The 17,174-nt window shown below is 38.9% G+C and overlaps 1 protein-coding gene across 1 annotated transcript; it reads left to right on the top strand.

Moving 5' to 3' along the window:
* The first annotated feature begins 3,528 nt into the window (after positions 1 to 3,528).
* LOC126696315 (uncharacterized) lies at positions 3,529 to 5,319 on the top strand. The gene is made up of 4 exons (XM_050393077.1): positions 3,529 to 3,846; positions 3,958 to 4,299; positions 4,394 to 5,023; positions 5,110 to 5,319. The coding sequence occupies exons 1-4, from the start codon at positions 3,529 to 3,531 to the stop codon at positions 5,317 to 5,319; spliced, it is 1,500 nt and encodes a 499-aa protein (XP_050249034.1).
* Positions 5,320 to 17,174: the final 11,855 nt, after the last annotated feature.

Here is a 17,174-nt window from a genome sequence, read left to right as displayed (position 1 = left end):
TAGTTTCTACCACTAGGGAATACCTCGGTGCTTTCTTTGATCAACTTTATTTCTCTTGCAAATGCTAGAAAATTGTCAAAAGCTCCAAATTGGATTAGTGATCCAACTGATGATCTTTGGCATCATTAGTTTGGCACCTTCTGTGGGGAACGATTAGCCATTAAGCTCTTCCTGTGACAAAGGGTTACTGAGTGCAATTTAAATCAAGATTTAGTTGCAATGCTAGTTCTTGTTATATACAAAGGTGTCTAAAAACTGAAGTGTAGTATTTATTGTTACTATGCTCTTCTTGAACCACATCAGCGGCTACATCATCTACCTATTTTCGACCATTTCTCTCTACTATTTCAAATCATAATGTCCCTTTTACCTTTTCAGCTCTCCACCACTCTCAACCTTAATATCACTCTTCATCTATCCCTTTCGCTTCCTTTTATTTTCGCTCTTCTTATTCTCATTCTATTACTATAAATATGTGATTCTTTCTCCCATTTTATACATATTTTTCCACATGAAAAATGTTATCCCTCTCTCTCTCTCATGTTTTATTTTTGTGTGAATTTTCATTTTTTGTATCTCTACTTTAAATTGACGAATTTATGTGTTCTTTAGAATTCTATTTTGGGTTGATATACAATTTGGTTTTGGGTTTTGAGTTTTTAAGTTATTATCTTTTTTCTTTTCTATGATTGTTAAATGTTATCCTATTGCATATAAAGATAGTTTACAAGAATATAATGTTATTTTATTATATAGCATGACATGGATAATTTGGTGTTTGACTCATAACTATATTTTTTTATTTTGACTCTTCTTCTTCTCATTTTATTTTCTATTTATCTCCCAAAAAAGGTAATTATTCTCTCTCTCTCTCTCTCTCTCTCTCTCTCTCTCTCTCTATATATATATATATATATAATTTATTATTTTTTGCAACTTTACTTTAGGTTGATGAATCATTGTATTTTTTTTATAATACTATATTTGGGTTAATATGATTTGGTAGTTTATTTTTTATTTTTTATTTTTTTTCCATCACAAGTCTTCTCTCTCCCTCTTATAACTTTTGTTAGATTTTTAGCGAAAAACACATTTTGGTCCCTACATTTTCAGCCGATTCCCGTTTTAGTCCCTAAGTTTTTTTTTTACCGCTTTTAGTCCCTCTCCTGAAAAACGGTTCCATTTTGGTCCCTACCGTTACATCATAAACAGATATTGCTGATGTGGCAAACGACATTGATAATCAATAATAAAATAATGGGTCTACAGTAACCTGACTTGCTACTATTAGTTATTCCCGCCCTTAGTAGTCATGTGCCACTCACGTGACGGTCCCTAACCCAAACAAAACCCCAAATCACCCAATTAGACCTAACGGCGAACTTGCTGAAAATCCCTAATCTCTTACCTTACCCGTTGCTCATCACAAGACCGATCAAAAAACCCACAAATCGGCAAGCACAAAAATCCCACAAATCGGTAAGCTTCAGTGTGTTTGTGCTGAGCAGATTGCAAAGGTTGTATTTCTCTCCAACTCTCTCTCTCTCTCTCGTTATGTTATGAATGCCATTTTAAGTGCTGGGTAATCGTTTTGGGTTTGAATCTCAGTTGTTAGGTTTTGAGAATTTGGGAATTTTGAGATGTTGTGTTTTGTTATTGCTCTGGAATTTCAATCTATCTCTGTTTCTCTCTCGTTGTGTCTCACTCTCACTCTCTCTTTTCCTCTCTCCCTTTATAGCTTTTGTAGTGGACATTATACTAACCGTGATAGTGGAATATTGTTGGGATTTGCATTGTTTGGCTGTTGTGTGTTGCTTTTGTTATTTGCGGCTATGTTTGTTTTACTTTTGTTTATCAGGGATCACAATACTGACTGTATTTTTGTTGGCAATTGCATTGTTTGTCTGTATTATGTGTCACTATTGTTTATCAGGGACCACTATATTGACCTTTGATAAACCATGGAATCTTTGTGTTGGTATTTGCATTGATTGTCTGTATTGTGTCTTGCTTTTCAAGAAGTGGCTGGGTCCATGTGATCCCTTTGTCGGTATTATATGTTTTTTTATTTGTTTATTAGCCTAACAAAGTATTATTAATATCTGTTTTCATTTTCATTCTGTTTTCTTCCCGTGACTTGCATACAGGATGAATGAGCTTTTTACTCTGCATGTCCACCATGGTGGCCATTTCATGTGGAACCCTCAAGTGTATATGGGAGGGACAGTTGATATAGTGGATAATTGTGACCCAGATAGGTGGTCAAAAGTAGAGATTGAGAGAATATGTAGGGATTTTGGCTACTCTGAAGTAGATAAGCTATGGTATAAAATGCCTGGTGTGAACCCAGAGCGGTCAAATTTCCATCAGGTGGTTGATGATGATGCTGCTATGTTCATGACTGACTTGGTGAAGGGATATGGGGAGATTCATGTCTTTGTGGAGCATCCAGTGCATGAACCAGTTGAGTTACTAATGGAGGATTTTGATCCCTTAGCTGCTGGAGTACCTGGTAGTGAAGTAGAAGGTGTAGGTGTAGGTGAGTATGATAATGAAAAGTACAGACCTGATTTTTCACAATTTGGAGGCCATGATAATGCTGAATTTGTTAATGTTGACCATGGTGAGCCACATGAGGTAGATGATGAGCAAGTTTGTGCTAGGAGGGCTGGCAAAGCGCCAGTTGTTGATGACCAAGTTGAGGAGAGTAGTGAGGGTAGTGAGGGCAATGAGGGTAGTGAGGATGAGAGGAGTAACTTAGAAAAAGAGCCAGAAGTGCAACCAATGAATATTGGTGAAGATAGTCCTGATAGTTGGGACAATCAAGCTGAAGATGCTGAGGTTGAAGCAGGACAAATGGGTGGTGGTGTCATGAATTCTGACTATGAGAGGGAGGAGTTGCTTAGCCTTGATGAATCATCATTAAGCAGTGAGGGTGGTGATGATTCAAGTGATGATGACATCCCTGTTGCTGAGGTTGATAATTCTATTAGGAGCAGCAAATACCCAATCTTTAGGCCAGTAGCCAAAGGTGAGAACCTTAGGTTTGAAAAGGAGATGTTGTTCATCTCAGCTAAACAATTTAAAGATGTTATAACTGATTATGCAGTCCATGGTGGGTGGGGTATAAAATTTGTGAAAAATGACTTGGTGAGAGTGAGAGCCCGATGCCAGCCAGGGTGCAAGTTTGTTGCCTACCTTGTAAAGGTGCCAAGGGAGAAGAGTTTTAGATTGAAAACATTGAACATGGAACACACATGTAGTAGAAGTTATAGAAATCCAAGGTGCACAGCATCATACATTGGGAAGAAGTTAGTGAAGAGGGTTAGGAGACAGCCTGGCATAAAGCTTAAGGATATTCAGGATGCTGTGCATGAGAAGTATGTGGTTGACATAAGTGCAGGCAAGGCAAGTAGGGCTAGAGAGAAAGCTCAAGATGCTGTTGATGGGACCCACACTGCACAGTTCAACCAACTATGAGAGTACTGTGATGAGTTGAGAAGGTGCAGTCCTGAGAGCACAATATTGATGAAGGTGCATACTTATGATGATGGTGATTTGGCAGCTGAGCATGGATTGGCAACCGGGCTGCCATATTTTGAAAGGATCTACATCTACCTTGAAGGTTGCAAGAAGGGCTTTTTGGTAGGGTGCAGGCCAATCATTGGTCTAGATGCATGCCATCTGAAGACCAAGACTGGTGGGCAGCTGATGTGTGCTGTTGGCAGAGATCCCAATGATGAATACTTCTCATTCGCTTATGTAGTAGTAGAGGCTGAAACAAAGGACACTTGGACCTGGTTTCTTAATTTATTGCTTGCTGACATAGGAGATGACAAGATATGGGTGTTCATATCTGACCAGTAGAAGGTATGATGGTAGCTTTATTGCTTGTTGAATTAATTGTAGTTAATGGTAGCTTCATTGCTTGCTGAATTAAATGATTGTGCTTTGCAGGGGTTGGTGAACACCTTTGTTGACAATTGGCCACAGTACGAGCACAGGATCTGCTGCAAACATTTATATCAAAATTTGAGGAAAAATCATCCTGGTGTCCTTATTAGAGACCTTTTTTGGAAAGCAGCCAAGGCTACCTATTGGCAAGCATTTGAGAGGGCAATGAATGAGCTAAAGGAGGTGGATGAAGATGCATTCAAATGGCTACAATCTCAGTCACCAACTATCTGGGCTAGGCACATGTTCAAAAGTGATTGCCAGAGTGACACAGTCTTGAACAACATGTGTGAAAGCTTCAACAGCACGATAGTTAAGTTCAGGAGCAAACCTATAATCACCATAGTATGCATAATTCTCCCTTTCATGTGCATTATGATCCATAGACCTATGTAATTCATGAATGATTAATTCTCCCTTTCTCTCTATGTGCTTGCAGCTTGAGTGTATTAGGTTATATCTGATGACTAGATTTCAAGCAAACAGAGAAATGATTATGAAGGTGGAATCTGAGTTGTGTCCTAAGATAAGGAAGAGGCTGTACAAGGAGAAGTTGGCATGCAGCAAGTGGATAGCATGTTGGGCTGGTCGTATGAAGTTTGAAGTGAAGAATGGGCTTGAGAGTTTCATTGTGGACTTGGAAGAGAAGAAATGCAGCTATAGGAAGTGGGACATAGTTGGCATACCATGTTGTCATGCCATTTCTTGTATATTTTTCAATAGAGAAGATGCTGAAAAGTATGTCAATGCTTGCTACAAAAGGACTACCTACATTGATTGCTATGAACCCATTATAGAGCCCATCAATGGCCAGAATATGTGGGGACCTAGTGGACTGCCACCTGTGCAACCCCCCATCAAGAGGAGACCTCTTGGCAGGCCTAAGAAGAAGAGGGCACTGGAGCCTGATAAACCTAGAAGTTACAGAAAAAATAGAGGCCTAGGCATCTCAAAACAATGCAAGTTATGTGGGAAATTAGGACACAACAAGAGGAGCTGCAAGGGAGAAGTAGGAGGGAACTCCTCCTTGCCTGGGAGTGCATCCCAAGCCAGTAGGACCACTAGGAGGGTAAATATACACTTTGACTTAGATATCCTCATTGTTTTGTTTTTCAGTTGGCAAACTATTAATTGTTATTGTGCTTGTGCTTGCAGGCAGCCAAGGATGCTCAGCCAACAGTACATAGGGCACAACCAAGCTCTAATGATGATGTGACCACAAGTGCACCTCCACCCCCCACTAATAACCAGTCCAATCCAAGACCAAAAAGACAGAGGAAGAGAAGTGCAGTCACTACTGAAACCTTGAATGCAACTAGGAATGCAGCAAGATATATGGCAGCAATGAGATCTGCTAAAAGATAGCAAACTGAAGCAGGACCTTTTTTTTTTTTTTTGTGCTATATGTTGAAGCACTCTTCATATGTTTATGTAACTGCTAGAACAATTGGCATATATTTATGGGCTGACCAAGTCCTTTTTTGTATGAATGTGCTTGGTAGACTTTGTCCCATATTTTGTAATTATTGTGGTATACCAAAAACTATCATTGGTGTTAAATATTTTGTAATTATTCTCCCATTGTTATGATGATTCAGCTTCCATTATTCAGATTTGCTGGTTTTTAGCTTTGCTGGGCAATTTGGTGATTATGCAGGTTTGGTGAGCATTGGAGTTTAATGTGCTGGGCAGTAGCCAGTTTAATGTGTAATGATGTATGATGTATGAATTAATGTGTAATGATGTATGAATAAATGTATATTATACAGATTTGGTAAATTATGCAGGCTGTTGGTGTGCTAAATATGTTACAGTCAGCTCCTTCATTTTGAGTGATGCTAAATATTTACAGCCAGCTCCTTTAATACATAAAGAGCTACCTCTTTTATTTTGCAACTAGTTGCTCTCTAAATTGCTGTCAAATTGCAGTGTCAAATTGTTGTTTCCATTCAAAATTGCAGTGTCAAATTGTTGTGTCAAATTGCTGTCTAAAACGGGATGCTTTCTCAAATTGCACAGTTAATAACAAAATTGACAGTTGATGCACAGTTAATATCACAAACTGCTTTGGCACAAACACTTAACAACAATGTAATAAATTGGTACACAAATCATAGATTAATTAAAAAGACCATATTCCTTTGCTAAAGTCTTGGATTGCAAAGAGAATTACACCAAAAAATCAGGCCTTTTCCCACTACTACATACCAACAAATTTCAACACAAATTATGGCCTTTTTCCACTAATACATACACCAAAATTCAGGCCTTTTGCCACTAATACATACAACAAAATTCAGGCCTTTTTCCACTAATAACTACCCACCTAATGACCCATTTCCCCCCCCCCCCATCTATTTAGCCAACCAGAAGAAGCATCAAACAAAGTAGCATCAAACAAAGTAGCATCCCACTTATCACCAGAGACAGCCCCAGGCAAATGAGCAGCCTCTTCTCTCTCTTCCTGTAGCCTACAATGGCAGCTTCAAGGGTCAAAATCCGTTGCCTCTGCTCCGGAATCAGCACCTTGCCACGCTCGCAGATTTCATCATCAAGCCACTGAAAAAATTTACACTTGCATCCAACCTGACACCCAAGAGCCAGATAAATGATGTTAAATGAACAACCAGAATCATGAAAAACAATAACAAATAGTATTAGCAAATACTACCTTACCAGAAACTAAAATAGTATTAGCACAATGTTCTTGTATTAGCACAATTTATATTGTCAGCAACAAGCTGAGTTTTTTTTTTTTTCCTTAAATTTTTAAATTTTTTATTTATTTAAGAAAACAAATTCTGGGTTCCCAAGACAAGAAAACCAACTTGGATTTTCTCTACGAATTAGCAAAAAAAAAATGGTTGTCAAATATTATGAAGCTGTGTTGGTTTAAGATCAAAATGACGGTTTTAGCGAGACAATAATGAAAACTAAGAGAAATAAAAGGTCTGTAAATGAAAGAGAGAGGGGTTAGACTTAGACTAAAGGGGATTGCAAGATTGAAACGAAAATGAAGAAGGAAAACAGAAAGGCTAAAGGGAACCTGAAGTGCTTCCAAAGTTAAAAACCCAAAAATTTAAAAACATTACAAAGAGAGATACTACCTTACCCAGTAATTTGGACAACCGTAGAACCTTCTTCCAGGGTTGTCCACGGGTTTCTCCGAGCAGAAGCATCGGGCTGGGCCCCTTTTCCTCAAGCTTCCACTCGATGACATCGAGCTTGAATCCATGGAAAGCAGTTGATTTGAAGATGGTTTTCGGCTGTGTGGTGAGCGAGGAGCAATTGATTTGAAGGTGTTTTTGAGTTCGTGACTGGTGAGGGACTTCAATCCGTGTGGTGACTGATGAGCGAGGAGTTGAGGAAATTTAGGGGTTAGGGATTTCTATTTGGGTGATTTGGGGTTTTGCTTGGGTTAGGGACCGTCACGTGAGTGGCACGTGACTACTAAGGGCGGGAATAACTAACAGTAACAAGTCAGGTTACTGTAGACCCATTATTTTATTATTGATTATCAATGCCGTTTACCACATCAGCAATATCCGTTTATAATGTAACGGTAGGGACCAAAATGGAACCGTTTTTCAGGAGAGGGACTAAAAGCAGTAAAAAAAAACTTAGGGACTAAAATGGGAATCAGCTGAAAATGTAGGGACCAAAATGTGTTTTTCGCCTAGATTTTTTTTTTTTTTTGACATAATACTTAGTTATTTTGTAAGTGAGATTTTAATTTATATCAAAATACAATCTTGGCTTTTATATGCTTCACCACATGCTTTACCATTTGAGCTACATGTGTGTGTGTTAAAATACTTAGTATTCTAAAAAAAAAAAAAAATGCAATCTTGGCTATGTATTTGAATGTGTCTATTAACTATTCAAACCGACCAAGATGAATATGTGTAGACAATATTTTTGTTTTAATTTTTCATTGATTTATTATTTCGTTATAACATCAAAATTAAAATAGATAAATATGTAAAGTTAAAATTGCCTAAAATGAATTTGTAAAGGAGGCTGAATAGGAGCGTAGTAACAATAAATGCAATATGAAGGTCTAGTTAAAGGCAATTAAATCTAAATAAGTGAAAGTGTATGTAGTCAATTTTCTTTTTTGTTAGATCACGTTCTCTTTACATTGTTATACAAATTATTTTCTTTCATTTCAATAGGTGAAGGGTTCAATTTTAAAAATAAAGTTTACATTTTTTTTTTCTACATATTATTTTAAATATAAAATTTATAATATGGTATAATCTTCTAGGAATTTTTGAGAAATATGCATGTTCCATCTCATGTATCTATAGTAGTAAACAAAACCCAATCAATATTTTGAAGTTAGTCCTACGATACGAAAAATTATAAAACATGATAATCTCTTTTAAGAGAATGAAATTTTGAATAATATATTTGAAACTTAAAGTTTAGTTGTACAGGAAAAAAATTAAGAAAATATAATGCACAATAACATAATTTAGCAAAATATGGACTGCCTAAAAATGAATAATATCAATTAAACAATTTTTTTTTTTTTTTTTTTTTTAAAGAGGGAAACATCCTCATAATTCATTGAATGGGAATAGAGTCAAGATACAAGGCTTGCACTATAGGTGGAGGGGATTCCTCCATCCAGATAACATCATGTGACACTTGTTTGGCATACCTAGCTAATAGGTGGGCTATTGTATTGGCGCTCCTTTTGGTAAACTGCACCTGTGACCATCTGAACCCATTAAGCAGATAGAGCACGTCTTGTATAATATGGCCAACCCGAGATGACAGACTTTTCTTCAGCTCCAAAGCAGACATAATCGACCGATTGTCTCCTTCAACCACCATCTCCCTAAAGCCGCACTCCAACACAAACTCCACCGCTCACCTACATGCAAGATTTTCTGCTTCCTTGCTGCAAGATACCGGCGATCCTTTGCCTGAAAGTGCAGCCATAACATCTCCACGTTCATTTCGAATTATGGCACCAAACCCAGAGGCTTCTTCATCCTTAAAAATCGCCGCATCAAAATTTAGCTTAAACCGGTTCAGAGGTGGTGGTCTCCAACTGATCGGGTTTACGCTGAGGGGTCGTGTGGCTAGGCGGGATTGAGCACTCCTATATTCCTCCATATAGTCTTTTTCCTGTCTATTCAAAACACCAGGCACCTGCAACTGCTTTCCATGGATCATTGCATTTCTTTGGGTCCATATTATCCAAGCCTGCACTAGAAACAATTCTAACTCTTCGATGGTGAGTCTAACGATCAGCTCCTCCCATAATTGTAACATATCATCCTTCCCCCTATGGCATTTCTGCAGTCTAGTCGAGTAACCAGCCCAGATGTCTTGCGCCACACCACAGTTCCATAATGCATGGATTTCAGTCTTCAGTTTCGTCTTGCAAGCTTCACATCGGTTGTCTGCAATAATCTGCTTCCTAGACAGATTTACCCGTGTTGGCAAAATACTACGGCAAGCCAACCAGCCAAAAACCTTAATCTTGTTTGGCACCTTAAGTTTCCACAAAGTTTTCCATACCTCTCCTCCCACAACTCCCCCAGAGCTTTTTGTCCAGTCCAATTCCATATGTGCCTTTCGCATTTCACGATACCTCGACCTCACAAAATACTCACCAATCCAAAGCACTATATCAAGTATAGCTTTGTAGCTCAAAGGTACACGCAGAATGGCTTCAGCATCATCACGATGAAAATTCTGCCAAATGAACTCTCGATCCCACCCCCTTGTGTCCTGGTCTATCAGCTCAAAAATTGTCATTCCTTCTTCAATATTTGGTGCTAGATGGAGTACTCTGTTAGTAGGGTGGTTAGGGATCCAAGCATCCTTAAGGACCTGTATGTGGATTCCATTACCTACCCTCTAGCATGAGCCCCTTTGCAAAATGGATTTAGCTGCCAATATGCTCTCCAAGTGTAGGAGCTATCAGGCGAATCCGTGGCCTTCAAGAAATGGCTTCGCAGAAAATACCGTGCTTTCAGGCATTGGAAAAGCAGTGATTCCTAGTCTTTCATCAACCTCCATCCCTGTTTTGCAAGCATTGCTAAATTGAATTGATGTAGATCCTTAAAGCCCACCCCTCCTTCAAGTTTTGGTCTAGTCAGTTTGTCCCAGCTTAGCCAATGAATCTTCCTCTCATTTCCAATTTGTCCCCACCAAAACTGAGCACACATGGCTTGAAGTTCCTCACATAATTTAATAGGTAGCTGAAATACACTCATAGTGTACGTTGGGATCAATTGTGCCACTGCTTTGATTAAAATCTCCTTTCCCACTCTTGAAAGAATTTTTCCTTTCCACTCTTGTAGCTTCTTCCACACTCTATCCTTGAGAAAAGAAAAGGCATGGTATTTACTCCACCCCACCAAAGTTGGTAGCCCTAGATAGGGCTCAAACCTCTCCACTTCACTTACTCCAAGCATACCTTTGATCAACTCCCTTTTCTAGGGTGAAGTATTGCTACTGAAGTAGACTGAAGATTTCTTCATATTTATACATTGACCGGATGCTTCTGCGTATAATTTCAGAATCTCCAAGACTTCCTGTGTCTCCATTTCAGAGGCTTGGCTAAATAAAAGTGAATCATCAGCAAAAAAGAGGTGGGAGATTTTCAAGGCTCTCCTACAAATAGAAGCATCATGGATGTGCCCTTCCATTTCTTCTTTCTGCAAAATAGATGTGAAACCTTCTGCACATAAAAGAAATAGATAAGGTGACAAAGGATCTCCTTGCCGGAGACCTCTAGTAGGTGTAATCATACCATATGGTTTACCATTAATCAACACAGAAAAAGAAGTTGAGGTAACATAACTCATCACTCTGTTAACCCATCCTCCTGGGAAACCCAACTTTAACATGATCCGCCTTAAAAAGCCCCATTCCACCTTGTCATAAGCTTTGCTAACATCCAACTTCAAAGCTAAAGTCCCTGTTTTACCTTTTTTCTAGCCACGCATCATATGTAAGGCTTCATAGGCCACAAGAACATTGTCTGTGAGCAATCTCCCTGGGACAAAGGCACTCTATGTTAATAATATGAGGTAAGATCTGTTTCAACCTGTTTTCCAAAACCTTTGCAATAATTTTGTAGATAACATTACAGAGGCTAATGGGTAGAAAATCAGACATCTTAACAGGATTTTTAATTTTTGGGACGAGTACAATATGGGTATGATTTAGTGCTGGCAACATATGACTATTATTAAGAAATTCAAGAATAGCAAACACAACAAAGTCCCCAACAATATGCCAAAATTTCTAGTAAAAAAGGGCATTCATACCATTAGGTCTAGGCGCTTTTGTGGGTCCCATTTGAAATAAAGCTGCTTTTATTTCATCTGCATTGAACTCATCAGTCAGAGTTTGTTGCATATCAAATGTCACCTTATGTGGTATGGCTTCAAGGCATTCCTCAATTCTTGTACATGAGCTCGCAGAGAATAAATTGTTGAAGTACTGTACTACCACACCTGCCACATCTTCCATATCCTCTACCCAACACCCCTGTGGGTCCATTATTCCTTGAATGAAGTTTCTCTGCCTACATTGGGATGCCTTTTGGTGAAAAAATTTTGAATTTTTATCACCTTGTTTTATCCAATTAACCCTTGATCTCTGGGCCCAATAAATTTCCTGTTTTCTAAGCCATTCATCTGACTCCTTGCTAGCTTGAAGGAAATCACTTCTATTCTGCTGTGTTGGTAGAGCCCGGTTCAGAACCTCAATTCTTTTCTGCAAATTCTTAATTTCTTCTATACCTGGGTGGGTTTTTGAGGCCCCTCACGCTTGCAACTCCAAAGCACACCCATTAATCCTTATTCGGACTGTTTCTAAGGCCGAAGTACCCCTTTCACCATAATCCCAAGCTTCTTGGATCACTTGCTCACAACCATCCCAAAGCAGCCAAGCTTCTTCAAACTTAAAGCCACGTCTCCTCTTATAGCTATATTTTGGAGGTACTTGGTTCTAAAGAATCAAAGGGAGATGATTTGATGTATGTGAAACAAAATGAGTTACCGTAGTTCTGGGAAATTTGGACCGCCACTCCTAGTTTGCAACTGCTCTGTCCAATCGTTTCTTGGTGTTGGCTGCCCCTGGTCGCCTATTATTCCATTTGAACGGATAGCCAATGAAGCCTAAGTCCACCAGATTACAACTCTCCAAAGCAGCACGAAAAGCATCTAGTTGTTAAGATGGGGTGGGTCTGCAACTGAGTTTTTCCGATGAGCTTAACATCTCGTTGAAGTCACCAATATACATCCAAGCACCATCAACAAGAGAACAAATATGAGAGAGGAGTGCCTAGGATTTATATCGATCTTGTGTCTCTGGCCATCCATAAAAACCGGTAAGCACCCATTGGAAACCATCATTCTCGGTCATCATCAATGAAATTTGGTTATCTGAGAACTTAAACACATCAAGCCTAATATCTTCCTTCCACAACAAAGCAAGCCCTCCACCGAGACCCAGTTTTTTAATGACAAAACAGTTCTTATAAGGTAGTTCCTTACACCAATACTTTATACCTTCTTTGTCCAGTCTAGTTTCCATGAGGAAACAGATGGAGGGAGCTTGTTCCTTCAAGATTTTACGAAGGTTTCGAACTATCCAAAGGTTCCCAAGCCCTTGGCAGTTCCAATTGAGGATTTTCATTGCTCCCGGCAAGGGTGATCATCCACCCCTGTCGATGTAAATTCTGAATCATCATCGCTGATACCTAACTGGGAACATTTTTGAGGTAATGTTGCTGCCCTTGTTTCACAAATCACGTACAGAGCATCCTTCACTAATCTTTTCCCCAACTTAAGCATGCTAGAGGAGTGCTTTAAGTCATTCGGCCCAACCTCCATTCTACTAAGCCTAGTCCACTTTGCTATTTGTTTGTTGGGCTGTGTAGCAGTCAGGCCCACCTCCTCATTGACTTCCTTTAGCCCATTATTTTCCTTTATATTCAAATTTAAATCAACATCTATTGATGGCACTAAACTTGGCACGTGATTATCCATGCAAGACGCCACATGTGAAACGTTCCCCTCATCTTTTGAATTTAACCCCATGTGCCCTTCCTTAGGTATCGGCATTATCTCCTTTGAACTGTTCGTCATATCGGTTGGAGTTAATTCCATATACATTTCAGCCCTTCCCGTAAACTCGGGAACATAATCCCTATCTTCTCGAGCGTTACTTGATTTTTCACTCTTTCCTTTCTCACTTACCACTGTTGCATTGGGGTTTGCATGATTATCTTCTTTAGCCATAGCCGCACCTAACCCCTCGGACTGTACGTTTCCTTTCTCCGGCACCGTGTCGCCTCGACCAAACTTGGTTCGTTCCACCCGTTGTCTTCCCCCACTAGCCTTCAACCATTCTCCATACTGAAATTGCACTTCCTTCCCAGACTTCATCAACACAAAATAGTTGGCATAGTGCTTGATATCGTGGCCTAATAAACCACAATAATTGCAGAACATTGGCAATCTCTCATACTTGAAAGTGGTCCACGTCTTTTGGCTGTCTAAGCCAGCCAGGAATCCCCTTCGGTGAATTGGTTTGGCTATTGGAATTGCCACTTTAACCCTCATGAATAAATTCTGCCTATCCTTGTAACATCTCTTCTCCACCTCTTCTACCACCCCCATACGTCTACCAATCTCTGTCGCAACAGTGGGACTGACCATGTCAAATGGAGCATCCCAAATCTGCACCCACAAGGATACCGAATCAAATCGGACATTCTTTGCATAGTTGCCATTTGCGTAGCAGTAGAACCTGGTTATCAAAAGTCCATGGGCCACCCTTAAACACCCGCTCCAACTCAAATTCTGTCTTGAATTTAAACTGAAACAGATTTGACCCTACTTCAACAATGTGCATTCCCTCATCCATTCCCCAAGCTCTTCATAAAGTGTCTTGTGCCGCCTTCTTATTAAACGACTTGCAAGTAAGAAACTTTCCAATCAAACTCAAAGAACAGCTCTCAATTTCTTCCTTACGCCTATCATCAGGAAGGTCAATGATTTCTTCTTCCTCCGATGTCAGCTTCATATTCTCCAAACTATCTATTATGTCCTCAACCATGGTGAACTAAGTCCAAAGAAATAAAATTAGAGGTAGACCCTTAGAAAGTCTAAGGGAGGGAATAATCTCGTATTAGAATGAGAGAGAGAGCTCCTAGGACAGGAGAAAAAAAAATTCACTGTGAAAAAAAATAAAAATAAATTTTCACTGTGAAAAATAATTTTAGAAATCATTTAATTTTTTGAAAGAACAAATTATTTTCCACAGAATTTAAAAAACATATTATATATTATATATCATAACTACAAAATTATTATCAATTCCCACAAATTGCGTGGGTTTGCGACTAATTACTTTAAAAGTAGAAGCATGAAGATTTTTTTTAAGAGAAGAATAAAATTCAATTTAAGAATTTTGTTTGAGCAAGATTGATACCCACTCAAATGAGTGAACTTTTTGGCTGTCTTTTATGCCACTTGATAGGCCAAAAATGTATTGACTCATTTGGGAAATTAATCAATTGATTAGGCAAGTGAAATTAATCAGACTCAATTTCATGCAATAAGCGTGGTAGCTCAAACAAATCACCAACTAAGTTAAATGTAGTGAAAAATAAATTTAACACAGGTGATTTGTTTACGAATGGGAAAAACCACCGAGGCAAAACCCCAACGGTTGAATTAAGGTCACCACTCTCGAGAATCCACTATTATCAAAACAAGTGGTTACAAGTAAAAGGAATTCTAGTACCTAATACCAACCTCCAGTTGAACCTTTACCTCAATACCCAATTGGACTTATAATATAGTGGCAATCTCTCATTTCAATGCACGAATCTTAGTACATGACTAACCAATGATGCGCAGATCCCAGTACATGACTAACACATCAATTTGAGGAAGATGTTGGTTGTAAAGTTCTTCAGTTCATCCAACAATGAAGATCAAGAAGCTCCTTGGTTACAAAACTCTTGGTACAAAAACACAGTAGCTTCTAAAGAGAATATGATAAACTAGGGCAAATTGTCTCCAGTCATAATATGCATGTATAATCACTTTGCATCAAGTTGCATCATCTTGTGACGGCCCTTAAAATAATCCTTATATATGTCTAGGGTTGTGAGAAAAGAAACCCTACACAAATACATATGGATATGCATGAAATCAGATTTGAAAATTCTAAATTCATAATTCTCGACAGATACAGCTGTTGTCGAGCTTCAACATTAAACCTCGATAGATATGATTCTGTCGAGCTATCTGTCGAGTTTTAATGAGTAACACTTCTTCACTTGTTTCTTGGACAGATTTGCATGGTTTCAATACTAAACTTGAACTCTTGTTCCTTGAAATACTAAACCCATCATAGATCTATCCAATTACAAGTAAAGTGCGTTTTGTCAAAGGATTAGCCAATTTACATAACATATGTCTTTAACAATTTCCACATATGTCCTAAAAATCTCCCCCTTTGGCAATCCATGACAAAACCACAACAAACAAATGAATCATGAGAGAAGTCTTAAATTACTAAACTCATAAACACTTGTTGAATTACAAGAAAATCTAATCCTAACACAAACTCTTGAAAAACTTTGCAAGAAGAGAGTTCATGGCATAGTAAATTTTCACAATCTGTCTTTCTGAAACACTTTAAACAAAACTTATTAAGGCATCTTAGTGTGAAATAGAAATAAAAATTGCTTACATAAAGAAACATGTGTGTAAAGAGAGAAAAGAAACAACACATAGAGAGATAGGTGAAAAAACAACATACATCATCATATATATATGAAAAATAAATACAATGTATGTCATAAATAAATGGTCACAAGACCGGTGTACAAAAGGATAATGTAAAAGAAAATAAAAGTACATAAAATCCTCACTACATCCCTCAAAAATCTATAGACACTCCCCCTAACAAAAATATCCTATGCTAACTCTCTCCCTAAAAACAAGACTACTCTCATCATCCCAAAACTACTTCCCCTTTTTGTCACGAATGACAAAAGGTAAGTCACTAAGAGGTCGTCATCTCATCATCACTGGTAGAGCTAGCATCCTCGTCCTCATCATCATCATCAACACCATCATCGCCATCCTCATCTACTGAAGTCTCCGGAGAGGGAGAGGGAGAAGTGGCAAAACTATCGAGGCGAGCCTGTCGTCATGCAATACAACCGACACGAGTGTTCACCTGACACAACTTATCATTGAGAGTGTCAAGGTGAGCATCCATGCATTTAAGCTGAGCCATGATGGCCTCAAGAGTCACACCACCATCTGAGGAAGAAGGAGCAAAGGTGGAAGGAATAGTAGGAGCTACAGGATCGGTTGTCTTCGTCCGTGGCCACTTCGGTCAAAGTTAGGCCTCATTCCGCCGAACAGAAGCTGCGTTGATGGCACCCATAATAGTGAAGTAGGGAGAATCAGGAATAGGGATATAAAAATGGCGAAGAATCCGCGTGATAGCCAAAGGAAAAATGAGCTTATCACGAGTTGCCGTATCCTGATAAACATTAATGATGGAAGTGATGAAGTGAATGAGGAAGTCTATAGAGAGATCCTTTAAGAAGGACAACAAAAATCGAGCACGAGCTCTATGATAGAGTTATAGTGAGAAAATGGAGTAAGAACAAATGTCATCACCATATTAAGGAATCTTGGACCTTTTGCAATGCCTAAGCATGGGATGTTTTAACACTCACCCCATACAAAAAGTGTCTCATAGAAATGAGACAGAAGCTCATCTTTGGACACAGTCCTCAGACGTTGATAATCGGGGTAATCAAGATGCGATACCCTCGGGACATGTAGTATCTTGGATATAAGATCCAGAATGACTACGATACGTGTACTTTTGAATGCCGTGGCAAACTGAGGTACAGAGGTATTGATACCACATATATTGGAGTAAAACTCCTATATAAACATGATAGGGCACCTCAAGGGTATCTCATAAAGAGATTCCCATCCTTGAGTCCGAATGGCATCGGGTAGAGGAGTGTCCGAAAAGTCCGACAGAATGACATGACACTTCGGATGAATGCCATGTCTCTGAAAGTTCTCAAGGAAGTCCTATTGGGCCTTCCCATCACAGAACCGAATGTGAAGAAAGGGTGTATCAGAAGAAGAAGAAGACTTGGAACCAAGAGGGTCTCGAGCCAGAGTGGATTTGCGCTT

The sequence above is a fragment of the Quercus robur genome, chromosome 8 (assembly GCF_932294415.1).
Source record: "Quercus robur chromosome 8, dhQueRobu3.1, whole genome shotgun sequence".
Taxonomy (NCBI): Eukaryota; Viridiplantae; Streptophyta; class Magnoliopsida; order Fagales; family Fagaceae; genus Quercus; species Quercus robur.
Note: the sequence above shows the minus strand (reverse complement) of the source record. Positions and strands in the feature narration are given on the sequence as shown.